The sequence below is a fragment of the Plecotus auritus genome (assembly GCF_963455305.1).
Source record: "Plecotus auritus genome assembly, chromosome: 6".
In the NCBI taxonomy this organism is placed as follows: domain Eukaryota; kingdom Metazoa; phylum Chordata; class Mammalia; order Chiroptera; family Vespertilionidae; genus Plecotus; species Plecotus auritus.
Window position 1 is genome coordinate 80,929,779 of NC_137773.1, and position 27,630 is coordinate 80,957,408.

Genomic DNA, 27,630 nt, shown 5'->3' on the forward strand with positions numbered 1-27,630 from the left:
TTAAGGCTACAAAGTTTCAATTATAGAAGATACATAAATCCCCCCCAAAAAATGGCTGCCGCCACGGAGCAAGCAGAAGGCTTGGCTCCGCTCCAGGCTACAAAGTTTCAATTGTAGAAGATAAATAAACCCCAGATACTAGGGCCTCCACTTGGGTCACCAGGGGGCGTGGCCGGCCTGCAAACCACCACAGGCCCCTCGCCCAGGCTGCCCCACGCCCCAAGGGAACCCCCACCCTGATCCGGGACACCCTTCAGGGCAAACCAACTGGCCCCCTCCCATGCACCAGGCCTCTATCCTATCTAATAAAAGAGTAATATGCAGATTGACCATCACTCCAACACACAAGATGGCTGCCCCCATGTGGACACAAGATGGCCGCCACAAGATGGCCAGCAGGGGAGGGCAGTTGGGAGGGACCAGGCCTGCATGGGAGGGCAGTTGTGGGCGATCAGGCCAGCAGGGGAGGGCAGTTAGGGGTGACCAGGCCTGCAGAGGAGGGAAGCTGGGAGCGACTGGTCCTGCAGGAAAGGGCAGTTGGGGGGAGACCCAGGCCTGCAGGGGAGAGCAGTTGGGGGGGGACCAGGCCTTCAGAGGAGGGCAGTTAGTAACCAGGCCTGCAGGGGAGGGCAGTCAGGGGTGACCAGGCCTGTAGGGGAGGGCAGTTAGGGGCAAACAGGCTGGCAGGGGAGCAGTTAGGCATCAATCAGGCTGGCAGGGGAGTGGTGAGGGGGTGATCAGGCTGGCAGGCAGAAGCGGTTAGGGGCAATCAGGAAGGCAGGCAGGCGAGCAGTTGGGAGCCAGCAGTCCTGGATTGTGAGAGGGCAGTCGGACATCCCTCAAGGGGTCCCAGATTGGAGAGGGTGCAGGCTGGGCTGAGGGACACCCCCCTCCCCCATGCACAAATTTCATGCACTGGGCCTCTAGTATATATATAAAAGCCTAATATGCAAAGTGTCCCCTCAGGAATTTGCTTGCTTGCTATGACATGCGCTAACCACCAGGGGGTAATGTGGAATGAAGTAAGGCCCTGGCTGGTAGCTGACAGCTGGGGAAGAGAGACCCCGGCTGGTAGCCGGCAGCCACTATGGACCCTACCCATGCACTAATTTCGTACACTGGGGCTCTAGTTTTCAATAATGAATTAAAAAAATCAGACAAAAGGTCAATAAGAAAATAGAGGACATGAACAACACTTGAAACCAATTAAACCTAACATACATATACAGAACACGGTAATGTAAAAAAGACACATGTATAGGAACAGAGTGTTTGAATACTATTAAAATTAACCTGATAGCCCTGACCGGTTTGGCTCGGTGGATAGAGCGTCGGCCTGCGGACTGAAGGGTCCCAGGTTCGATTCCGGTCAAGGGCATGTACCTTGGTTGCGGGCACATCCCCAGTAGGGGGTGTGCAGGAGGCAGCTGATCGATGTTTCTCTCTCATCGATGTTTCTAACTCTCTATCCCTCTCCCTTCCTCTCTGTAAAAAATCAATAAAATATATTAAAAAAAATAAAGATAAAATTAACCTGATATTATTTAAACTAGGTTGTTATAAGTTTAAGATGGTAATTGTAATTTCCAAGAAAAAGCATACAACCAGCATTTCCAATAGCAATACACCAGGAGGAACAAAAATGGAGAAAAAGTCTACAAATGTGTGTCAACATTAGCAGGGCTATCCTCTGTGACTTTAATGTGCCTGTTTCTGAGACACAAGAAGACTTGACAGCATGGACCCAGGAGGAGCAATAGCACTTGCCAACTGCTGCTCCTCAAATGTCAACAAGCCACTAACTACTGGCATCACTAGCTTCTGCCTAGGAAACTTCACCAAATATTCAATTGCCCACAAGATCCAAATAGTGGAAACTCACCAGTAACCTATTTATAAATATTTGAAAAATATGCATTAATTAATAGTCATGTGATGCTATGTGAAGAACAGGTCTCTAATGCAATGTACTATATGCAATGTACTATAAACTCGTACCCGATTCAGCCACAAGTAAATATCAAGTCAGGGAATAAAGAGTCCTGAGGAAAGCTACGCCACAATGCCTTCAGAGTCTAGTTACAATGCAGATACCAATTAGCAAACATTTGTTATCTAACAAAATAGTATTTCATGTCATTAGTGCTAGTCTGCTTAATAATGATGCTGAAATGAATAAAGTTCTTGTAAAAGCAATATTTTATTTTGTATCTATTATCTTTAAAAAGGAAGATATTAACCACTACCATAACAAAATCCTACTGGAACATGCACCACAAAATAAATACGTATGAACATTGTTAGAACACCAAATGGAAGAAAGTGAGGAATATGTAGAACCCTAGCAATGTGCATTTAATTGGGGAATAATTTATTGAAAGATAAACCATGTAAAGGGATGAAACGGAAACCATAAAAGAGCAAACAATCTTTTTCCTTCCTTTCTATGTTAACACATGCAGCACACGCTGGTTTGCATTTGGAAGGCTTCCGGTGTCCATTAGCAAAGAGATACGCCAGAATGAGGAAAAGCTTTCTAGGCATTTTAGATTATGAGTCCATTACCAGACAGATCTAGTTACAAATGCATCCTTCAAGTAGATTATAATGCAAAGAATAAACCTGCCTTCACCTCAAACAGAGGAGATATGTTGCAGCCTGGAACACAGGTGAAGTTTCTGGGGTCCAGTAAAGTAAATCTCAGCTATCTGTAGTTTAATGAAACCAAACAATGATTATTTCCTGCCCACATATCATTTTGTTAATCAGGGGTTCTGGGTACAAGACCATTAATTTCAGTCCTAAGAAGCCACACTGGACTATGCCTGGCACAGGCACATTGATTTTCTTCACTAGTAGGAATTGTCGATGTGGCTTTCGAGTCCTCACTCAGAGCATCATGATTCAGAATGATCTCAGCTCCACAGTGACTCGTTTACTCACCCTAAATTTAAGCTTCTTTTCTCTCCCCTCTTTGCCTTTTTAATAGGCTTAAACAAAATGGCTATCAGTCTCTGACTTCAGTGATTCCTATTATCAACCCGTCAGACATTTTCCTCATTTCTCATCATCATTGTGTGATATAAACCTTATACAATTCTTGGCCAATGGCCATATTAATTTTCTACTTGAAAGAACACAAATAGAATACTGCTTATGACGAAGGTAGGAGGGGGAGCTTGGGGAATAGCTGTTAGTCTTGATGCATAGCAATTAGCTTTGCAAATAGAAACAGTAACACGATTGGACCTGATACCTAGCCAAACTGCCAAAAGGGGGGAAAATCATTCTGTTGGGGGTCCTGAGTGGCTTTTTAAATAGTGGCTACATTTGCCTTTTTGGAAATGGTATGAGCAGTGTGACATCAGAGATCTTCAGTTTCCATGGTGACTATTAGTGATGGCATTTCAAATGTTGTGGTTAGGTTCCACTGTATAATTTCTTGCACTTTACACCATAAGAGAGGGAAGAGAAAGAACTGCTTCATCTTAACATTTTTAAAGGAAAGAATGCTGATCATCCAAGTAGATACGATCTGTTCATCTTAAGCATGTGGGCTGATAGAAGCTACACGAGTAAGCTGGTGAGAGATACTAAAGCATTTGGACTTGATAGGGACTAATTAATTGCTTAGGTATTTAGCAGCAATTAACTGTCATTTTCTGTCTACACATTATTTTATAAAGTGGTTGTTCTTATACCAAGGATTTACCCACTTTTTACATGTAGGAAAAGTAGTATAAGTAGGGAGAAAAACTTAGCTTCCTCTGCAGTTAAGGACAATCTCTAGGGTGAAGATGGAGAGCTGTCCAGCCCAATATGAACATCCCTCACAGGCAGGCAGCACTGTGCACTTCTCTCTGCCCGCTCGGGCCTGGGTCCCTTGCACATAGGAGAGACTTAATAAATACACTTAGTGATTTTGATGTCGATGAAGCTAAACATTTCATTTTTGCTATGGTTAATTTTAAAACACTCTGTTTACTTACGAAGAATTACATGTAGTTAAAAAAACAGAATAAGCAAAAGTCTAAGAAAGTGCTTCATTTCATTCCGATAAACAAGGAAGTTTTTAATTTTCTTATGTAGCTGTAAAGTTAATCTTTTAAAAAAGATAAATCAGAATATATATACTTTCTGATTATAAAAAGATAAACTTTATATAATACCATGTATTCTTTTTTTCTATTAAAAATTGTTTTTTATCTGTTACCTCAATATATTTTGTTTATAGAAGGTATATACTAGTTTTTCTGACTAGTGATTTAAATCAGATCTACTGTGTAGTTAATATTGTCTAGAGGCAGAATCAAAGATTACAAATACAAGTAATGGAGAAAATCTGCTGGCATGATGAACGGAAGTCATAATGAATCAGAACGTAATTTAAAAACAAATTCTACATAAATGCATTCTTACAGTCATAGTAACCAGAATGATAAATAATCTGCCTCTCTCTGACTCAAGCTACTAGTTACGTAGGGACAGAATATGTAGGCCATCACTAGGTAACAGTTTTACAAAAGCCCACAACAAGAATGGATATACACACTGATGACAAAGCCAGAAAAAAAAGCAGGACATTTAGGTCACAAAGTACCACAGTCGTGACCAAAGTTAACAGGCATCCACAAATCACTGATAGGATTAAGCCACCTAAAGCAAACTTCATCTTTATTTTTATCATCACATACCCCATCCACAATGAGCCTGAGATCAGCTACTGATGAAGTTGAAGGGTACCCTACCACAGTTTCAGAAAAGAATCTACTTAAAATGTAAAACAACTGGCAATGTGGAAAACTTAAATTAAGACACTAAGGGCAGAATTCTAGACTGATGTTTTTATAAGAAAATAAAGGTCCATGAAGATCAAGTGAAATTACCCAAGATCACAAGAGCTAATGTCCATGCAGAAATGGAATCAGAACCATACCCTGCCTGAGAGTCTCTTCTTATAGACCACCTCTAATGGCATATTGTGAATGAATGCAGCACACAAATACCAGTGCTATCACAAAGAGACCTGCATTCTAAGAATTAGCTTATGGAGAATAATTGTTTGACATTTTACAAAAACCAATTAAAAACACACACACACACACACTCACACACACACACACACACACACCACCATTGTTCTTAAATAAATTATGTAAAAGTATATGATTGTCTAACTACTAAGCAGTATACCTGAAAACAATACAAAATAAAATTGAAAGTAAACTGTTAAAAAAAAAAAAAAAAGACCAAAGTCAAAATGAACAAACATGGAAGGGAAAAAAACCAACATAAAAAACATGTTGTGAAAATAAACACTTTAAATCTGCCTTCCTTGAAGTTCTGAATAATGGACATCTCAGATGTCTGATTCAGAAATTTAAACAGAACAGTAATATATTAGTAAATTAGATATAAAATGCATAATACACACACAAAAGTTCTAGCTTTTAAATTTGAAGGGTGACCAGATTTTGAGTCAAACAGAAAGTCAAAGCCCTATGTGGTTTTCCCAAAAGTAAGCAATGTGGGGCGTATAGGCCACAGTGACAGAAGTAACACTTTCTTCCTCCCACAGAACTCACTTTAGTTCTTCCAGGGCTGTTCCTCAGGCTATTAACCCCCTGACCAAAAGAAACCCCCGTACGGAAATCTAGTAGTTCCTATTGTAGGAGCTGATAAGGAGAAAGGCTCTTCCCTGTTACTCTAAAAATTCTACAAGTAGATGATCTGAAATTGAGCTATTATTCAGATTATGATAAAAAGCTAGAAAGAGTACAGATGCTGATTTCCATTTCCTGCTCATAAAAAGCAGAAACTGAGGCTCTTATGGGCAACTGAATGTGACCTCAGGCAAGTCAGGGGCCCTCCTTGCATGTATTATTTCTAAAAAGAGCGATATGAAGCCAAAGGAAATAATGTGCAGAAGTGATAGAATACCGATGCTCTCAGTTTTAAGACTGATTAGGTTTCCCACAGATACCAGGAAATCATGTGATTGCGTATCAGCCTTTGAGAGTGCAGGCAGGGCCAGTGTCACAGGCAGTACCCTTACCTTAATGATCTGGAAGAGGATATTACATTTGGAAGAGAATACTGAAACCCTGCTACTCAAAGTGCAGTCTGAAAATAATCAGCTTGGGTGTCATTGGGAGCTGGCTAGAAATGCTGGCTCTCAGGCCCCACCGCAGACCTAATGAGTCTGCATTTTAACAAAATCTCCAGGTGATTCACAAGCACATTAAAGCCTGAGTACTGTACTGCAGACACTGACAGTGCTCTGGAAAAGGAGGCCACTGAAATTTCAGGTGATCCCTGCCCTTCACAGAGGCATGTGGAGAATGAGCTCTGAGGCGGTCTGGCCTTTTCCTGGTACCACCAGGAAAGGCTGACTTCTGGTCAACTACAGATTAAACTGTTGAGAGGGAATCATTTATCATCAGATGTATCAGTATCAATCATGTGAGCCTCATTTAGTTCATTTAGTTCCCTCTTCTTTAGTGGGATTAAAGATAACAGAGAAAAAAATTATAAAGCTAGCCATGTTAGGAAGTGCTGTATTAATCTGTGTGGATAATGCCAAAAACCGGGGCCAGACTAAATGATTAAGTGAGCCTGGGTCATTACATTTCCATAATTATAATCATTAAAAGCGAGGCCAAGGTATTGACTTATTGATGGGCAACAACTTACTGATTAAAAAAAAAAAATCTCATTTCAACTTTCATTTTCAGAGAAAAGAGTATTTTTTTAAAAGGAAATAATCCGCTTTTAGAATGGAGTAGTCTAATAAGAAAACAAACACTGGAAGAAAAATAACCTACATTTTGATTATGGCTTTCACGTTAGCTTCTTACTGGAAACAGCAATTTGTGTAGGGCTACAATACTAAGAAGCAAGCGTGAAAGGGTACTACATTACTTCTTGTCCCACTCATCTACAATGTCCTTTTCCCAATTACCTGCTGTCCTAGATAAGGTATGGAGAATCCAGATAGGGGCAAGCTCTTCCACAAGAGCAAAGTCACTGCAAATGGTATTTAAGGAGCAGGAAACTCTGCCTTTAAACATCTTGTACTGGCAACCAAGATTCTATTTTACTTTCCTGAACAACAATATCAATAATCTCCCTATTGATTTACATTTTTCTTGGATCCATATCATCAAACTTCATTTTTCCAGACAAAGTAACTGGGCACAAAGCACAAGAGAGATGAACACGATGACTAGTGTGACAGCGAAGAAGACAGCACACAGACTATCAGTCTTAACCACGCAGAGATGGGTTGCTTCTGAACGCTCTATTCCAGCAAACCGCTTATAGCAATTTTCTTTGTGTTTAAGCACAGGTATTTCACTATTCAGTTCTGTCCCATTTTGAACATAAACAGGAGCAAAAGAGGCCTCAGGTAGTTCTAATTGTGGTACCAAGTTAAAAATGTGAACAAGTCATGAACTTTGCCCTCACCCCCCTCCCCCTTACCTGATATAACAGCTATTTTCCCAGACCCATGTTCTTCTCTAGCTATTCTTTCTGCTTCCTCCATCAGCAGCATGCCAAATCCCTATAAGGAGCAATAAAGAAGGTTAGAGAATTAAGGAGAAAAGAAGTCATTAAGGGAATCTATAAAACAAGAAGGGTAATATTTAGTACTTGCTAAAATCTGTTAAAATAAGAGTGACAAAAAGAAACCCATTTATTAAAATAAGGAAAGATAAATCATTTAATTATACTGAAAGTACACTACAGCAGGCTAGTGGGGGGTGGAGGGGGGGAGAGGAATAACTTTGTAACAAAAGCCAAAAGGTATTTTGTGGCTGATGTAATCTACTCACAGCAAGGGGGTAACTACCTTCACTTCTGTCTCTTTTTGAACAAGTTCTAGGCAATTTCAAGGTGATGAAGTCTAGGGCATCTAACCTGTATTTATTAGTCACCCCTCCAATTTCTAAAGGACTTTGAGACCAGGTAATATTCTTTAAAAAAAAAAAAAAAGATTTTAGAGAGAAAAGGAAGTGGGAGAGGGGAGGAGAGAGGGAGGGAGGTGGAGATAGAGATAGAAAGAGAGAAACAATGATTTGCAGTTCCACTTATTTATGCATTCAATGGTTTATTCTTGCATGTGCTCTGACTGGGGATGGAACTCACAACCTTGGTGTATCAGGATAATGCTCTAACCAACTGAGCTACCTGGCCAGGGCGCCAGGCAATATTCTTAATTCACTAATTTTGGAGTCTGTGCTATATCTACCACTAGTGTCTTTAACTCATTTTCCTAAAACTTAAAAAATAAGTTTTTTATTTATTTAAGTTGTTTGGGGGGAATGGAACAGTGTTCCAATATATATAACTTGCATTTATGAAGTGCTTTAATACTTCTTAAGTGCTTCCACATTATCATCTCGTTTGATGCCATAATAGTGAATCATTAAAAACTGCCGGGATTGGACCATTTCTGACTTTCAAAAACAGCAATTTCACATCATTCAATCTAGTATCATATTCCACTGGCCTGAGTCTCACTTTGTCTCTTCGCCCTCCCCCTTCATACCCAAAAGTGGGCAATTTGAAGAGAAGACATCTCTGAACAACTAAAATATTGGTTCCTCTGTTTCTATACTTCCCTTTTACCTTTCTTTGTCTCTTCCTCCCATCCCATTTTTCTTTCCCTCCTTTGGGCAATTTCTTAAATAATTATGGTCAAATAGAAATGAAATACAAGATACCTGATGCTGAAACTTAGTAGGATCCCGACTGCTCACAGGGACTACACTCCCATACACATGCAACTCTCGGACTATGGAAACACCTCCAACCAATTCAAAACGGAAGGTTTCCTCTGAACACTTCCGTAATCGCAGGAGGCCAATCAAAATGTCTTGATCTGGGTCTTCATATGATAAGAATGTTTCCCAGCCACCATTTGCAACATAATCTCTCCTTACCAATTCAACCTATTAAATAATAAAATAAAATAAAATCAACAAACAAAACCACATTTTTTAAAAATTAGAGAACAAAGTTCATTTTTGTAATTATATGTATTTACTTAAACTAATATCCACAATTAAGGATAAAAAATAGTCACGAATTATTTCTTTTTACTTGTCCCATCTTGAATATCAATTAAATCAGAGTTCATGCCTTGTTCATGAACTATTTTCCCCTATGGTGGGTGCCAGGGCCAATGACCACTAGCTGCCCAGATACCAAAAAATTATGCTTCTGCAATCTCTTGATGTTGATTCTGCACGTGGAGCACTCAAGCTGCTCTGTGTGTGCTACTCATGACAGAAGCCCTTTTTGATGTTCATGAACTATTATAAAAGAAAAACAATTTTACAGTTTCATAAACATTCGAACTTCATTAATCTTGAGATTCTTACAAATAGCTGGCTTAGTAAATGCTTCCATGCAGTTAAATCTCTGATGCTCTATGAAGAGTCTCTAAGGTAAAATTATCCACTATGCCACATGTGTAGCTCTTGGGAGAACCACTGGGCCCCAGAAATTTCAGATGCTCAATGGTTTAATTTTCTAGTTCTTCCTCCATTAAAACCCTATTTTGAGGTGAGGGGTATGTGTCTTGCGTCACTTACTAGTTCCCTGACAGCATCCCATAGGGCCTTTAAATTATGACTAGTTATGAGATTAATACATTAAAGAAAATTCAATCACTGGAAGAGTGGCTTTTTGGAGGAGACTTTTGTGGTAGCAATCTACACAGCTTTTGATTCAACTCATTGTTCAAGTGCCTTGTACTTTGCATAAATATAAGCAATATGTAACATACACAGAAAAGCCAAACCTACATATGTGGGCATCAGGCTCAAGTTTTGGGGAATCCCTGTCTGCTGATAAGGGCTGATCTATTCCTTTGATTACCACCAATGGGCAATAATTTAACAGTTGCACACAATGAGATGAGCAGATCCCACCCAGCTTTACCTGAATATAGCCACTAGCCACATGTGGCTATTTACATTTGAATTAATTAAAATTAAATAAAATTAAAAACTCAGTTCCTCAGTTGCACTAGCCACCTTTTAACTGCTTAACAGTCACATGTGACCTGGCTGATGCCATACTGGATGGCACAGATTACAGAACATCACCAGCACTGCAGAGTTCTATTGCACAGTGCCGGTCTAGAATGAAGTTTAGACTTGGTTTTCCTAATGTGGCTCTTCTAGAATTCATCCCCTCATAATTGGCTCTTTCCTGGCTTGACATCTGTATCTGATCCACAATTACTCTTTGCTGGTAGTTTACTCATTAACTTTGAGGATCCAATCCATTGGTAAGAAGGTGTGGGTTCAGGCTTGCCAAAAAAAGATTTATGAACAGGACCCAATTGCTCTATAAAATAAACTAACCTGATATGGCCGTACTTTGTGATGAATTTCTTGAATTCCAACTTCTCTGGTTCTCACATCTCGACACTGGGGGCGGGGGGGAGTGGATGAGGGAGCAATTATAAAACTGGTAACTAATTCAATTTTTATTGAAACCACTCCACCAAACCCCAGACTCAAAATTAAGTTTGGATACAATTTGCATTGAGATAAAAGAACTGCAATAAAAAATGAAGCCATCTTTAATAAATCTGAGGATGGGAACCATGGAATGAAAATGTATGAAGTTAGTATAGTACTGCTTTTAAAATAAGTTTAGAATTCAAATAAGATCAATATATAGGGTAATATTGGAAGTAAAGAACATACATCCTAAAACCTGATAACAGTTTTACCCAGGGGATATAACTGTATTTGAAAGTGCAATCCAAAACAATGTAGATAGAATAGTAAAAAGCAAATCCCTAACTTTTAAAAACTCGCACCACTTTATGGCAGTTAATATTTTTAGCATCATCATATCTGTATCACTTTGGAAATCTCATCAAAAAGAGGGATGCTGAAGACTGCTTTGTTTTTTCGGGTATTTTTTGTTTGTTTTGTTTTTGTTTTTTGTTTTTTTTCCGAGAAGGGCACTGCAGAAGAAAGGATAGGAGGGATGGGGGGAAAAAAAATGGTGGTGGAATAGACGGACGTGTCCCGAGCCTTGTCCCGGAGGAGATTGAAAGAGCAGCTGAGGGTCGCACGGGGAGTGTCTGTTGGTGAGTTAAAGGACAGCTATACTCCAGGAGAAGGTGGGGGACTCCTGGACGGGGCTCCCCTGACCAGGCAGCCCCCACTGCTGCTGGGTCCCCTCCCGGAGCCACCGGCTCAGATGCGGAGACCGCGCCATCTTGAAGGGGAAAGTAGATGTTATCGGAAGCCTGAAAATCTGCAACTATGGCACCCACCGAACAGCTGCGAACCCCAGAACACTGGTCCCCAATTGGCGCAAACACGCGGATTCAGAGGAACTCTACACTCCACCACGGAGGGGTCAGATTTCACCTGGGATAAGGTGAGGTGTCTGGTCCCGGCAGGACAGAGAAGCACGCGCACTGCGGGAGGTGGAGGACCGGGGGAAGCCTGCACCTAGAAGAATCCATGGCTGTTGGGGCTGACATGATCCGTGAATGTGGAATGGGGCCTCAGAGCTGCTAACAGAAAGGAACTCTTAAAAGCAACCCATTTTGATCTGGCGCAAGACAGCCTAGAAATTTTAAAAGTGTGCCGGCTGCTTGGACACAGGGGGAAAAAGACTGTGCACACTTGCGCGCAGCCCCAGAGTTCACACACTTGTGCTTTTTCCTCTTTAAATCCTTGCTTCTAATTACTAAGCCCAATACATAGGATCACCCAGTTGGGGACACCCTAGGAGACTGCAGGGGAAAGGTGTTTTTCTGGAACCTGGGGATCAGAGCGGGGAGTGACCATCAGAGAACCAGCTCTGGGGCAGCCCACTCCCACAAACCAGTATTGAGTGCCACAGGGAAAGCAGGATCTAAGCACAGGCTAGAGAGGACCTATAGACCTGGAGGTCAATCCAGAAACATTGCCACCCAGGGGTTGAATCACAAATTGACTCTTGTATAATCACAAATAAAGGAACACAAGAAAATAAGACACACCGCCTGCTTAAAAATCAGGACTGCCTTACAACACTGAGGAGTAGTGGAATGCAGGGAACAACATATACTGTCCTGACTGGGAGACTGGGAAATAGGGGTGCCAAACAGAACAACAGAGGAAGTGAATGATCTTCACTACTGCACATTTTATTTTTTTTTTCATCTTTTACATAAGAAAGTATTTTTTTCTTTTTTCCTCACTTTATTTTACCTTTTTAATTATTACATTTTTATTTTCAATCAGTATTATTACTACTACTATTTTTTTTTATTTTTTAAAAAAATGTCATTTTATCTTCTCTTTATTTTACTTTGGGATTAGTGTTCTACATTCTATTTTCATCTTTCCTTTAGCATCATTTTACTCTATCTCAACTCTACCTTTATGCCATCACTCTCTTCCTAAGTTTTCCCCTTTTGTGGTCCTGTTTCTCTTACTCTTTTCCTACTTTAGATTTTCCCTATTCTTTCTTTTTACCCCCCATTAAAATTTCACCTTACTGATATATATAATTTCCAATCCCCTGCTCCAAGTCCACACACCTCTCTCTTCTGTCTTCACTATCCAAAAAATTGTTTTTCTCTCTGTCCTTTTGTTGTTTGCTTGAATGTTGATTACATCGATTTTTTATGCTTGTTTGTGAGATTGTTTTGCTTATTCCTTTTTTTGTTTTTTGTTTGTTTTGTTTTTGCTTTGCTTCTGTTTTCCCTCGCCTCGCTTGATATTAGTTGTTGTTTGTATTCATCTCCAGGTACTTATTGCTGGCATTTATTGGGATTAGTGGCTGTTCTATTGGAGTTTAATCACAATATATATAGTTTGTTCCCCTTTTCTTTCTTATTCTCTTTCTTTTCTCACTTACTTTGTTTTTCCTTTTCCCAATTTCATTTTTGCACTCCTTTTTTTCTCTCTCTTCTTTCTCTCCTATCCTCTAATTTGCCTTTCTCTGGTGGTCACCTTTATTTGGGGTTATTAATATCGTGAATATATTTCTGTTCAGTGCCTTGTGTGTTGTACCTGGTTGTGTTCTATTTTGTGCCTTTAAATCAACGCAGGAGAGAGAGAACTACATAACCAGACACCCGGAGAAAAGAGACCATGGGGAGACAAAAAAAACAGCCCACATATGAAAAAAAAGCAGGCATCACCAGAAAAGGAAGTAAACAAAATGGAGGCAAGCAACCTGTCAGAGAAAGAATTCAGAGAAATGGTCATAAGGTGGATGAAAAGAATGGAAGACAAATTCAACAATATGAGTAAGAACCAAGAGGAAATGAAGAAGAACCGAGAATAAATGAAAAATGACATCGCTGCTGTAAAGAACTCAATAGAAAGCATCAAGAGTAGACTAGAAGAAGCAGAGGACCGCATCAGCGAGCTAGAAGACAAGGTAGGAAAAAATACCCAAGAAGAGCAGCTTCTAGAAAAAAAAATTAAAAAGCAGGAGGAGAGCCTAAGGGAACTTTGGGACAACACGAAACAAAACAACATCTGCATAATAGGGGTTCCAGAAGGAGAGGAAACTGAGCAAGGAAAAGAAAACCTGTTTGAAGAAATAATGACGGAAAACTTCCCTGATATAGGGAAGAAAAAACCCACACAAATCCAAGAAGCTCACAGAGTCCCAAGCAAAATGAACCCCAAAAGACCAATACCAAGGCACATTATAATTAAATTGGCAAACAGAAACGACAAAGTAAGAATCTTAAAAGCGGCCAGAGAAAGACAGAAAGTTACCTACAAAAGAACCCCCATCAGACTAGCAACTGATTTCTCAACAGAAACTCATCAGGCCAGAAGGGAATGGAATGAAATATACAAAGTCATGCAAAGGAAGGGTCTGAATCCAAGAATACTGTACCCAGCAAGGCTATCAATCAAAATTGAAGGTGAAATCAGGAGCTTCACGGACAAAAAAGGACTAAGGGAATTTATTATCACGAAACCAGCAATGCAAGAAATGCTAAAGGGTCTGCTGTAAGAAAAAGAAATAGGAAGCAAAGAAGGAACACAGGGGTAAAGAATAAAAATGGTGACAAATAAGTACCTATCAATAATAACTTTAAATGTAAATGGATTAAATGCCCCAATCAAAAGACATAGAGTAACAGATTGCATAAGAAAACATGACCCATATATCTGCTGTCTACAAGAAACCCCTCAGAAAAAAAGACGCACACAGACTGAGGGTGAAGGGATGGAAAAAGGTTTTCCAGGCAAATGGAACTGAAAAAAAAGCTGGGGTAGCAATACTTATATCTGACAAATTAGATCTCAAAGTGAAGAACATAACAAGAGATAAGGAAGGCCACTTCATAATACTAAACGGAGAAATCCAACAAGAAGAAATAACTCTGGTAAACATATATGCACCCAATACAGGACCACCCAAATACATAAACAAAAACTCCTGGAGGATATCAAGGGAGAGATTGACAGCAATACAATCATAGTAGGAGACTTTAATACCCCACTATCACCATTGGATAAATCCTCTAAACAAAAAATCAGCAAAGAAACGTCAATCCTAAATGACTCACTACACCAGATGGAATTAATTGACATCTTCAGAACATTTCACCCCAAAGCCACAGAATATACATTCTTCTCAAGTGCACATGGGTCATTTTCAAAGATAGACCATATGTTGGGTCATAGGCAAAGTCTCTTCAAATTCAAGAAGATATAAATCATATCAAGCATCTTCTCAGATCACAGTGGCATAAAACTGGAAATCAACTACAATAAAAACAACCCCAAAAAATCAAACACATGGAGAGTAAACAGCATGCTATTAAACAATCACTGGGTTACCAGAGAGATCAAGGAAGAAATAAAAAACATCATGGCAACAAACGACAATGAAAACACAACAATCCAAAATCTATGGGACACAGCAAAAGCAGTCTTGAGAGGGAAGTTCATAGCTCTACAAGCCTACTGCAAAAAAACAAGAAACAATGGTAATAAATTACCTAACTCTACAACTCAAAGAGTTAGAAAGAGAGCAACAAGAAAAGCCCAGTGTAAGCAGAAGGAAGGAAATAATAAAGATCAGTACAATACAAAAGATCAACAAAACCAAGAGCTGGTTCTTTGAAAGGATAAACAAGATTGATGAACCTCTAGCCAGGCTCACCAAGAAGCAAAGAGAGAGGACCCAAATAAACAAAATCAGAAATGAAAGAGGTGAAATAACAACAGACCCCACCGAAATACAAAGGATTGTTAAAAAATACTATGAAGAACTCTATTCCAACAAACTGGACAACCTGGAGGAAATGGACATATTCCTAGAAAAATATAACCTTCCAAAACTCAATCAGGAAGAATCTAAACATCTCAATAGGCCAATAACTATGGAAGAAATTGAAGCAGTCATCAAAAAGCTTCCGGCAAACAAAAGCCCGGGGCCAGATGGCTTCACAGGGGAGTTTTACCAAACATTCAAGGAAGAACTAAAACCTATCCTCCTCAGACTATTCCAAAAAATTCAAGAGGAAGGAACACTTCCAAGCTCCTTCTATGAAGCCAGCATCACCCTAATACCAAAACCAGATAAAGACAACACAATGAAAGAGAATTACAGGCCAATATCCCTCATGAACATAGATGCCAAAATCCTCAACAAAATTCTAGCTAATCGGATCCAGCAGTACATCAGAAAGATCATACACCATGACCAAGTAGGATTTATCCCAGGAATGCAAGGATGGTACAATATCCGCAAATCAATAAACGTTATACATCACAGAAACAAATTGAGAGATAAAAATCATAGTCATATCAATTGATGCAGAAAAGCATTTGACAAAATCCAACACTCTTTCTTGATAAAAACTCTCAACAAGGTGGGAATAGAAAGATCATACCTCAACATAATAAAAGCTATATATGATAAACCCACAGCTAACATCATACTCAATGGGCAAAATCTAAAACCATTTCCCCTAAGAACAGGAACAAGACAGGGATGCCCACTCTCACCACTCCTGTTCGACATAGTACTGGAAGTATTAGCCATTGCAATTAAACAAGAAGAAGAAATAAAAGGCATCCAAATTGGAAAAGAAATAAAGCTGTCCTTATTTGCAGATGACATGATATTGTACATAAAAAACCCAAAAGACTCCATCAAAAAACTAACAGACTTAATAAATGAATTCGGCAATGTAGCAGGATATAAAATTAACGCCAAGAAATCCATGGCATTTCTATACACCAATAGTGAACTTACAGAAAGAGAGACTAAAAAAGCAATCCCATTTACGATGTCGCACCAAAAAAATTAAGATACCTAGGAATAAACTGAAGGAGGTAAAAGACCTATATGCGGAAAACTACAGGACACTGAAAAAAGAGATAGAGGAAGATATAAACAGATGGACGAACATACCATGTTCATGGATTGGGAGAATCAACATCATTAAAATGTCCATACTATCCAAAGCAATCTACAGATTCAATGCACTCCCCATTAAAATACCAACGGCATATTTCACAGACCTAGAAAGAACTCTCCAAAAATTCATCTGGAATAAAAAAAGACCCCGAATAGCCACAGCAATCCTGAGAAAGAACAAAGTGGGTGGGATCTCAATACCAGATTTCAAGCTGTATTACAAAGCCACTGTTCTCAAAACAGCCTGGTACTGGCACAAGAACAACATATAGACCAATGGGATAGAATAGAGAACCCAGATATCGACCCAAACCACTATGCTCAATTAATATTTGACAAAGGAGGCATGAACATACAATGGAGTCAAGACAGTCTCTTCAATAAATGGTGTTGGGAAAATTGGACAGATACATGTAAAAAAATGAAACTAGACCACCAACTTACACCATACACAAAAATAAACTCAAAATGGATAAAGGACTTAAACATAAGACGGGAAACCATAAAAATACTAGAGGAATCCACAGGCAGAGAAATCTCAGACATATGCCAAAGCAATTTCTTCACTGATACTGCTCCTAGGGCAATGGAAGCTAAAGAGAAAATAAACAAATGGAACTACATCAAAATAAAAAGCTTTTTCACAGCAAAAGAAACCATCAACAAAACAACAAGAAAGTCCACTGTATGGGAGAACATATTTGCAAATGTTATCACTGATAAAGGTTTAATCTCCAACATCTACAGGCAACTTATACAACTTAATAAAAGGAAGATAAATGATCCAATAAAAAAATGGGCAACGTACCTAAATAGAATCTTTTAGAAAAAAGACAGAAGGAAGGCCAAGAGATACATGAAAACATGCTCAAAGTCACTAATTATCCAAGAGATGCAAATCAAAACAACAATGCGGTACCATCTCACACCTGTCAGAATGGCAATCATCAACAAATCAACAAATGACAAGTGCTGGCATGGATGTGGAGAAAAAAGGAACCCTCGTGCACTGCTGGTGGGAATGCAGACTGGTGCAGCCACTGTGGAGAACAGTATGTAGTTTTCTCGAAAAACTAAAAATGGAACTGCCATTTGACCCAGTAATCCCACTTCTAGGAATATATCCCAAGAAACTAGAAACACCAATCAGAAAGGATATATGCACCCCTATGTTCATAGCAGCACAATTCACCATAGTAATATTTGGAAACAGCCTAAATGCCCATCAGCAGATGAGTGGATTAGAAAACTAGGGTACATCTACACAATGGAATACTACACTGCTATAAAAAAGAAGGAATTCTTACCATTTGCATTCTTACCATTTGGATGGACCTGGAGAGCATTATGTTAAGTGAAATAAGCCAGGCAATGAAAGAAAAATGCCACATGATCTCACTCATTTATGGAAAATAAAGAACATTATAACCTGATGAATAAAAAGATAGATACAGAGGCAGTAAAGCACTGAACAGACTGTCAAATTACAGCAGGAAGGCTGGGGAGTGTTGGGGAGGGAGGGAAATAGATCAACCAAAGAACTTGTATGCATGCATATAAGCACACCAATGGACACAAGACACTGGGTGGAGGGGGGATGAAGCATGTAACCAGGATGTAGGGGAGGCTGGGGGAAGGTCAATGGGGGGGAAAAAAAAAGGAGATATATGTACTAATATATGTAATACTTTAAACAATAAAAAAAAAAAAAAAGGATAGGTGGGAGGAAGGACAGAAGGAAGAAAGGTAGGGGGGAAACTTTCTAAAAAATAAAATAAAAAAGGGACCTAGACTCATTTATTATATAACCCGAACTGCAGTCACAAATAGCTCTAATGTCCCAGGGAGGCACGGAGTTGCCTGCAGATATGGATGCGATTTCTGGTCTGCATAGCCAAGCATGCGCGATGCAACTCTCACTTCTATTCCACATGCTCCATGGCCTGACATTTATAATTACAAAATCCATAAAGTATTCAGTTATAGGTCTTATGGCATATTTCCCTACAGAATAAAATGAAAACTTATTTTCAGGATTCTAACATTTTCTACCAGTGAGGAAAGATCATCCTAGGAAATTTGATGATGTCATTCATGCAAGCTAAACCACCAACAGTGTATTTATGAAGGATTGCTATCTATACTAATAAAAGGGTTATATGCTAATTAGACCAGATAGACTGGACGTCTTCTGGACAAAGCCATGGTGGCGGGACCGAGGCAGAGGCAGTTAGGGGCGATCAGGCAGGCAGGCAGGCAGAGGCGGTTAGGAGCAATCAGGCAGGCAGGCAGGTAAGGGGTTAGAAGCTAGCAGTCCTGGATTGCGAGAGGGATATCCAAGGGGTCCTAGATTGGAGAGGGTACAGGCTGGGCTGAGGGACTCGCCCCTGTGCACAAATTTCATACACCGGGCCTCTAGTATATGGACACAATTCCACAAGAAATACTAAGAGCTGCATGCCCCAGGAACCAGTCCAAGACAGTAATACTTTGCTAATGTGAATTCCATGAACTCAAAAACTATACAGCAAACAAGTCTCTGTAATTATAAGTCTATTACCTTTGTATGTTGTCTTTTAACTACAGCAGTTCTATATAGTAACTGGCATGTGAATGTACTGTATTTACATGACCTTAATGATCGCCTGCATGTTTTTTTTTTGTTTTTTGTTTTTTTTTTGCGAGAGTGGGGAATGATTTTTAAAAGGCAGAGATTGGTATTTGCTTAATTGCTGGTATAGACATTGCCTCTGTGACTAGATGTCTTTTGACTATGACTGAATTCCAGTCTTTAGACTCAATCCCAGTTTACTAAGAGGCTATCAAGGTTTATGAGGGTCCAGACAATGGGCGGATAATGGGGTTATCAGGATAACCAGGCCAGATCAGTCACTCTTAGTGGTGTTTTCAGAGGAGAGAGGAGGTGGAAATAAAGAACAGGTGAATGGGAAGCAGAACAGACATACAATCTTGTTTGGTTTATTAAGTATTGCAAATACATTAGCTGATTTTCTAGAACTTAAAATCATTTAATTTGGGGAGGAGGACAGAGTAAGCCAATAATGTTCACAAACTCTCCTCTGCACAAACTATTTTCTGGAAAGTTTTCTCCATAGTAATTTGGCTAAGAGAATAAAATGCCTTAGGTAAGTCTTCAAACGTGATACAAGGCCCTCAAAACGATGTCTTTCAAAGTGCAGTCCATGCTCACATTGTGCATGAGGACATCCACAGCCCCATCCCACACCTAGGGAACTAGAATCTCTGAAGGCAGAGCCCAGGAACCAGTGCTCAGGCCAACACCACTCCTGGCCTTTTCTCTTGAGCAGTTCAGTTCTAAGAAGTAGTTTCTAGGGCACTGAGTTCAAATCTCATAATAGTTTAAGTAAGAATCACCTAGAGATTTAAATTGCAGATTCCTGGGCTCTTTGTACTTCTAGGGCCTGCAGAAAGGAAGTACTTAGAAAACATCTGTGAAATAAATAACTGACTGAATAGATGTGAGGGTGGAGTGGGGTAAGGAGACTGTTGGCAACAGCATTGTCTGATAATTACTTCACGCACGTAATCCTTGTTTCTTCAAACATTGTAGCCTCATATACTTCTCTAACCATTAGTCAAGAATCAAACACTCGATATTTCAAAAGAAAAATGTTTTTCAAAAAGCGAGTTAAGTACATAGTTGGCAATCTGGGTAGGTAGAAAAAAACATTACAACAAACCTACACTCTTTGAGAAGGAAGCAGAAGGGGTGTAAGGGATGGGATGGGATGCAGCCTTTGCAACCACTAACTTCAACTTCAACATGTTATACAGTAAGAATACCTTCAATATGTGAAAGCTTTTTGACCAAACTCCTAAGCTTGTGAGAATATAAAAGTATTTTTGCATTCCAGATTACTTTGATCTCAACAGTTACAGTCAGATTCTTACCTGTATTCCAAGGTCCTTCATTCTTGCGAATGCCAGCTCTCTCAAATTACCATGCTCGACTCCTGAGCTGACTAAGGGCATTGGAATATCTCTGTAGGAGAAAAAGATCAGCTGTTGTAAAGTAGAAATCATTTTTTACAGCAGGAGAGTAAGAAGGTCTTAAAAAAGGAAAAAAGAAAACAAAAACTCAAACCCAACAGCCTACAATGCAGATCAGAAAAGCAGAGGCTGAAGATTCTAACCAGGGAAGAAGGCTCAGAGCTTCTCTATCCCTCAGTTTTCCCATCTGTGACATAATGATTTTCACCTGCCACTCAGGGTTTCTGCGAGAAACACCTGACAAAGATCACTTTATAAGATTATAAAGCACAAAACTAATATCCAATAACCATTAGTAATGATTTTTGACTGAAGAGACATTTGTATTAAACAAAACAAGAAATAAAATTGTTGTGTTTTTTTTTAATCCAATTTGTTTACAGTTATTGAATGACAAGTAACCAAAGCCCGTCTTAGACAACAACTGGTCTCAAAGAATAAATTCTTCTTCCTGTTTCCCAAAAACCTAAGTGAGAAGTGACTCTGTAGTAGGAGAATAATAACTTGCCTAAAGATGAGAGGAGAGAAAATTGATTTCCTGGCAGTAATCTAGTGTAAAGTGCCTGGCATCAAGGAGACTTCAATCAAAAGTTTAAGTTCCATTTTAGTAGCCCCAAACACCCTCTTCTTGACAAGCAGTTTTTAAAAATCTGAAGACTATGCTCAGCACATCTGCTTTTTATTCAAAGACAAGACCCCAATTTGTTTTGTCTAATATCTGGTAGATTGGAAGGAAGATGCAGAATACACCAATTATCTTCTCTTATTTGCTTTTGAATTAATTTGAGTCTTTTCCTTCTCTTGTTACTTACCCTTTCAAATGTTAAGTATGTACAATTAGCTACGCCATCCATGAATTCTAATAAGATATTTCTTACTCACTCAAAAGTATTAAAAGCCAATCAATTAGCATTAAAAACTATACAAGTCTATTGGGCTCTGGAAGTCAGTAGTTTCCATAAAGACACTATAAAACAATGACCAGTCAAAATTCTTTAAGATGACTCACAAGGAAATCCAAAGCAAGAGTAACAGCCAAAGTTCAAATCTTCTCAATGCCCCTTTATACTTCAAAATGTTATAAATAACTCACAAATACATATGTATACACTTTCACAACTTAACGTGTAAAACATTGTTATACATGATGTGAAATTAATAAAACCAATGGCAAACCACTGTTAGTACCACACATGACAGACATTTGATTTTTGTTATGTTTTATAAAGGTGCCAAAATACTGAATTAGCAAATACTGAAGCATTGATCCTAGGGAAAATGCAGAGTTAGTTTCCTGCAAGTCTTTAGTCACATTTTAACTGACCAATGCATAACTTTGTTTCATTTGTGTTTCTGCTTAAAGGCACTTCATTTAACATATAAGTGGTTCATTAATATTGCACTTGTGGCCAAAAGCACTATAAATTCATGCTTCAGTGAAACATCTAACCATGTATTTTCTTCATAAGGCACATTACAGCCTTCTTGTGCTTACGAAACTAGATAGGCAGCCCTATGCCTGGGGGCCATTTTAAATAGCAAAATCAACAAAAATGTAAGAAATGTGTTATTGAATGGACTGTGAAAAGGACACTGTTTACAGCATGAGAGCTGAAACAAGTACATAGTATCGCACCGATATCCTATGCCTCCTTCATCAACCCTCCAACTACCAGTCTATCACTTACCGGTGACTCCCGTCTATAGCATCCTCCTATAATGGTTGTCAATGGTGATTATCTATTTCTATCACCCCATCTGCATTTATTAGCTGAGCTTGTATTGAAGGAAGAGCTTTCCCTTTTCCCTATTAACTCATTTATGAACTCATAGATTCCTATTTTATTCAATGAGATGTAACCTGATATTAACACATTTATTTTGTTGCATAAGTTAGATTTGGCCAGTGGGCATGAATTCAGGCTGGCCTTAGGGTCCTTGTGACGTGTCCCCATCATTCTTTGAATATTTCCTTACTTTCTGGAAAAAAGATGTTCCAAGTATGTTTGCTGCACCAACCCTGAAACTGGTTAATTTTTTCAAGCAGCTCAGATTCCTTTCAGCAAAGAGTGGTATTTAGAAAGCAAGATCTGGGCATTTGTTGTGCTCATTACTAGTGAGGTGTCACTGTCTCTAGACCCTTTCAGTGTACACACTAAGAAATGTATGTATACACATAAATGTATATATATTTATAGTCATATATACATACACATAAACCATGCCATGTGGATGCCATGATAAAATGAATAGCAACCACTTCATTAATTACATGACAGACAGGGTATTGGTATGTATCTATAACTATTTCTGTACATAAACTTAAAAACCCATTTCATGCTGAAATCATGCTAATCCAGTGCCTGAGTATGCTTTTCAGCTTTCCATCTTTCAGTGTTTATAAACCCCTTCAGACAGTGAGAAATCTTTAGTATTATTTATTTGCTAAATCAGATTACTTATTTGTTCAGTGTAACCACTCTTCCAACTATTCTAGCTGCCACCTCTACACTTCCTACCCTCACTCTCTATTTCTTTGATGATAGATAGGCTGCTGTAAAGACCACCTGTGGCACTGCCTCCACAGGTGGTGGGAAGGGGAAGGATTATGGGCTCTACAAATATTTCTAAAAATGAACCAGTTTTTTTTAATATATACATTTTTATTGACTTCAGAGAGGAAGGGAGAGGGAGAAACATTAATGATGAGAGATTCATTGATTGGCTGCCTCCTGCACACCCCCTGCTGGGGATCGAGCCCACAACCCAGGCATGTGCCCTTGACCGGAATCGAACCTGGGATCCTTCAGTCCGAAGGCCAACGCTCTATCCACTGAGCCAAACCGGCTAGGGCTGAACCAGTACTTTTAAAAGACACTAAAATTTGCATGAAAGTAAATTCTCTAAGGAATAGGTTTTATCACATAACACTGTTAAGCAGAACTATGTGACAGAAAGACAATTACTAGCAGGGCTGGCTAATAATTTGGGGGCCCAGTGGAAAAGGAGAGCAGAGGGCCTCTTGTGAAAAAGTTATTTAATAGCCCTGGCTTGTGTGGCTCAGTTGGTTGGAGCATCCTCTCCTACAATGAAAAGTCTTGGGTTCAATTCCCAGTCAGAGCACATAGCCAGGTTTCGGGTTCCATCCCTAGTCAGGGTGTATATGGGAGACAACCGATCAATGTTTCTCTCCCACATGGATGTTTCTCTCTCTCTCCCCCTTCTTCGTCTCTAAAGTCAATAAAAAACAAACAAACACGAAAACATCCTCAGGTGAAGATTTTAAAAAATTATTATAATCTCAAGATGTTGAGAGCATCAAGTAAAGTATAAGGCCCTATGAAACCACATAGCTTGCATGTCCCTTTAGGTGACTCTAATTAACACAAAGCACAAGTCAGTGAGGACCTGGTAACACAGGGCTTTATAATGATGCTGATAGTTCATAAATGTCTTTAAGTTTATGTCTGTCACCATAAAAATGCAACAGCTTTAATGGTCTTTGGCAGTGATATGCCTAGAGTATACCAAGTGAGAGTTTTTCCTCATTAAGGAATAGGAATGTGGCAATCTCCACCAGCCAGTGTGGCTCAGTTAGCTGAGCAGCCTTCCACGCACCAGGTCACCAGTTTGATTCCCAGTCAGGGTACATGCCCAGGGTTTCGGGTTGATCCCCAGTAGGGGGTGTGCAGGAGACAGCGATCCATGTTTCTCTCTCATAGATGTTTCTCTCTCTCTCTCTCAAATCAATAAAAACATGTTAAAAAAAATAAAAAAAGGAAAAAGTATGGCAATCTCCATTCTTTTTCACTGGAAATGAGTGAATATAATTCTATTCATGTGAAATTTCTTCTATGTGCAAAGTAATGTGTGTTAAGCAACTTGGAATACATAAAGACAAAAAGACAGTATTCTAGGACTTCAAAACCCAGGTGAGAATGCTGACCATTTGACCTTGCTATACCCATCTAGAAAGGAGTTTAAAATTATTTTTAGATTTCTCAATTCGTTTCAATCTAATTTCACTTTCTTGAAGAGACTGCATTTGAGAATATTCATTTTTCTATTTCAAGGGGTACTATTTCAAGCTTAGTGGTGCTAATATTTGCAATTTACTCATCAAAAAACCTTTAAAAGGATGTCTAGAGATTTTTTTGGTCTGAAGTTTCTCACATTTCAGAAGCATGTTTTGGTTGCAAATTGGTATTCCTATTTAATGCTTTGCAGTGAATTAAATATCACATCGAGGCAGACAGCTGTCAAACAGCCTGTGGGCAGCAGTTTAATGTGGCTCTATCATATGTCTGGACAGAATCTTACATTTAATCACTGACTGCGCCCTCAGGCCTGCAATACAGAACCATCTATTAGGTGGTTCATAAAAACACCCAGTAAGATGTTATTGACTCAGCTCTCATAAAGTTAAAAGAGTAAATTAGTTAAGGGGGGGGGAGGAGGGGAGGGGAGGGGAAATGACCAATTAAAACTATCAAATAAAATATTAGTAATATATAGCATTAAAAAAAAAAAAGACATCGTGTTTTCACTTGCAATATCTTCCCTTCTACTTTCCTTCCTGTTCCTCCCTCCTGATACTTGTCTAAAAAATAATTCCTAAAATCTTTGCCATGTACACATTTAAATTCACTAGTCAACATTAAGTAGCCAGGGGTGGGCAAACTTTTTGACTCGAGGGCCACAATGGGTTCTTAAACTGGACCGGAGGGCCGGAACAAAAGCATGGATGGAGTGTTTGTGTGAACTAATATAAATTCAAAGTAAAGGAGCGGAGGGGAGAGCAAGAGAACCCTCCGCTCTTTTGGCTCCGCGGGCCGGACAGAACAGAGGGCCGTAGTTTGCCCACGGCTGAATAGCCTATAATCGGTAAAAGCTGTCATAGGTAGAAATGAAATGGCCAGCCCAGTTGGTGTAGCGCAGTGGTTGAATGTTGACCCATGCACTGGGAGGTCACTGGTTCAATTCCCGGTCAGGGCACATGCCTGGGTTGCAGGTTCGATCCCCAAGAGGCAGCTAATCAATGATTCTCTGTCATCATTGATGTTTCTATTTCTCTCCCCTTCTCCCTTCCTCTCTTTGATATAAATAAAAACTTTTTTTTTAAAGAAAGAAATGAAATGGCCAGATTTTCGAAAGTCATATACGACTTTCCTTTACTATGATTTAAAACAAAAATAAATCAACTATGATTATTAAAATTGTCTGGATTAAACGCTCTGGGAGAACCTTTGCCAATGGTTTCTTTCTAGCAAGACATAACTGAATGCTTCCAAATTAGACTAATATCAGTTTTCCACATTCTAAGAATTGCTTTAAAAGTTTATAACTGAAGCAAGAAGAAACAATGCAGAGTCAAAGCCCTGTGATTCTCCTTCCCCAAATCAGAAGGTTTCTCAGCCACTTAACACTGTCTAAACACCCATCTTTCTCTTGCAGTTAGATATAAAGCTGTTTTACCAAACTATTATTAGTGTTAAGTGCACTATGTGAACATGGACATGACTTTTGGGTTCCCTGGTCTTCTTACTTGTGCAGGTGAGAGGAGACAATTCAAAAGACCCCTAAAAGGTAAAGGTAAAATTTATGAAGTTTTTTGTGTTTTTTTTTTTTTTTTTAGCTATTTCAATAAAAAAGAATCTCCATTCTGATCCAAATTCCGTAACTGGCAAATTATATATAAACAAACTATCGATATAAGAAGAAACACAAATAATCGGTTACATGGAAAAATGTTAATCCTTACTATACCTACAGAAATGCAAAATAATACCCCTAGGTAAATGAAATAAAAAATTTAATCATCCACATGTATAGAGTTGTGGTAAAACCAGTAACTATTTACTCTAAACTGGTATTATCCTTCTGGAAAAGCATATCAATATAATTAGTGAAAATTAAAACATTGATCTATACTCCTCTTATTCCAGAAGTATTATAATAATAATAAAGATGCTTAGATCTTTTATCTTAATCTGTTAGATCATACTGCTTTAACAGATAACTTCAACATAAGTAAAAGTTCCGTGTACATGACTGACCTGTAGTGGAGGCCAGGATGATTAAAAATTAAAAACAACAACTTGAAAGCAACCTAAATATCCAACATTAGGGAACAGTTTACCGAATAAAACTGTTCCCAAATTAAAATGCTAGACCAGTGGTCAGCAAACTCATCAGTCAACAGAGCCAAATATCAACAGTACAATGACAGAAATTTCTTTGGAGAGCCAAATTTTTTAAACTTAAACTTCTTCTAACGCCACTTCTTCAAAATAGACTCGCCCAGGCCGTGGTATTTTGTGGAAGAGCCACACTCAAGAGGCCAAAGAGCCGCATGTGGCTCGCGAGCCACAGTTTGCTGACCACGGTGCTAGACTACTACGCTACATTAAAATTACAACTATGAATATTATTCTAAATCTTTAACAAGAAATGCAAACACCATATTTGCCAATGTATAAAATGTACTGCTGTGTAAAGGTGCATCCCAATTATACAAAGAAATTTTTGGAAAAATAATGTAAGCCTGTTATTAATTTATTGAAAGTGATTTTAAAGTAGTTTTATAGAGAAAATACTTTTTCCATATAAATATAGCTGGACATTAAGAAAATGTAAGTTCTGGATAATTAGTAATATTCTACAAACTGTTGGGAAAAAGTATAAGATCACAAAATAAAAAAGAAATGTATTGGGACAAATGAATGGTGGTACAGAGCAGAAACACATCACACCATACACCGCAACTCAGCAAAAGACAAGTCTAGAATTTCAGTGATTACCGATAACAAAAAGCAAGTCAATCTACATCCTATATAATAAAAGGCTAATATGCAAATAGACTGAACGGTGGAACAACCGTACAACTGGTCGTTATGACGTGCGCTGACCACCGGGGGCGTGTGTAGAACATGGCGGACGTTGGCCACAGCAAGATGGTGGAGCAGGTGAGCGGGGGCGCCAGACCAAGGTTCGGCGCCAGTCACTGTCATCGGGCAAGCCTCTGGTGGTTACTGAAAATTCTTTGCTCCCACGCACTGTGGTCCCGCCTGGCGTTCGCACCCGCTGCCAGCGCCAGCCCCTCTCGCTCGGCACCATCAGCGAGTGTGAGCAGTGGCTGCTGGCCCTAATCGCTCCTGAGGGCTTCTCCATCTC

The 27,630-nt window shown here is 39.1% G+C and overlaps 1 protein-coding gene across 2 annotated transcripts in view; it reads right to left on the minus strand.

The window, feature by feature from the left end:
• Nucleotides 1–27,630, minus strand: part of ELP3 (elongator acetyltransferase complex subunit 3) — a 162,668-nt gene that overhangs the window by 80,441 nt on the left and 54,597 nt on the right. For both annotated transcript variants that reach the window (XM_080676108.1, XM_080676109.1), the window contains exons 11-14: nt 20,359–20,449; nt 10,377–10,442; nt 8,727–8,954; nt 7,483–7,564 (exon numbers count right to left, since the gene is read on the minus strand). In XM_080676108.1, coding sequence (XP_080532234.1) covers nt 7,483–7,564; nt 8,727–8,954; nt 10,377–10,442; nt 20,359–20,449 — 467 coding nt within the window. The remainder of the gene's footprint in view (nt 1–7,482; nt 7,565–8,726; nt 8,955–10,376; nt 10,443–20,358; nt 20,450–27,630) is intronic.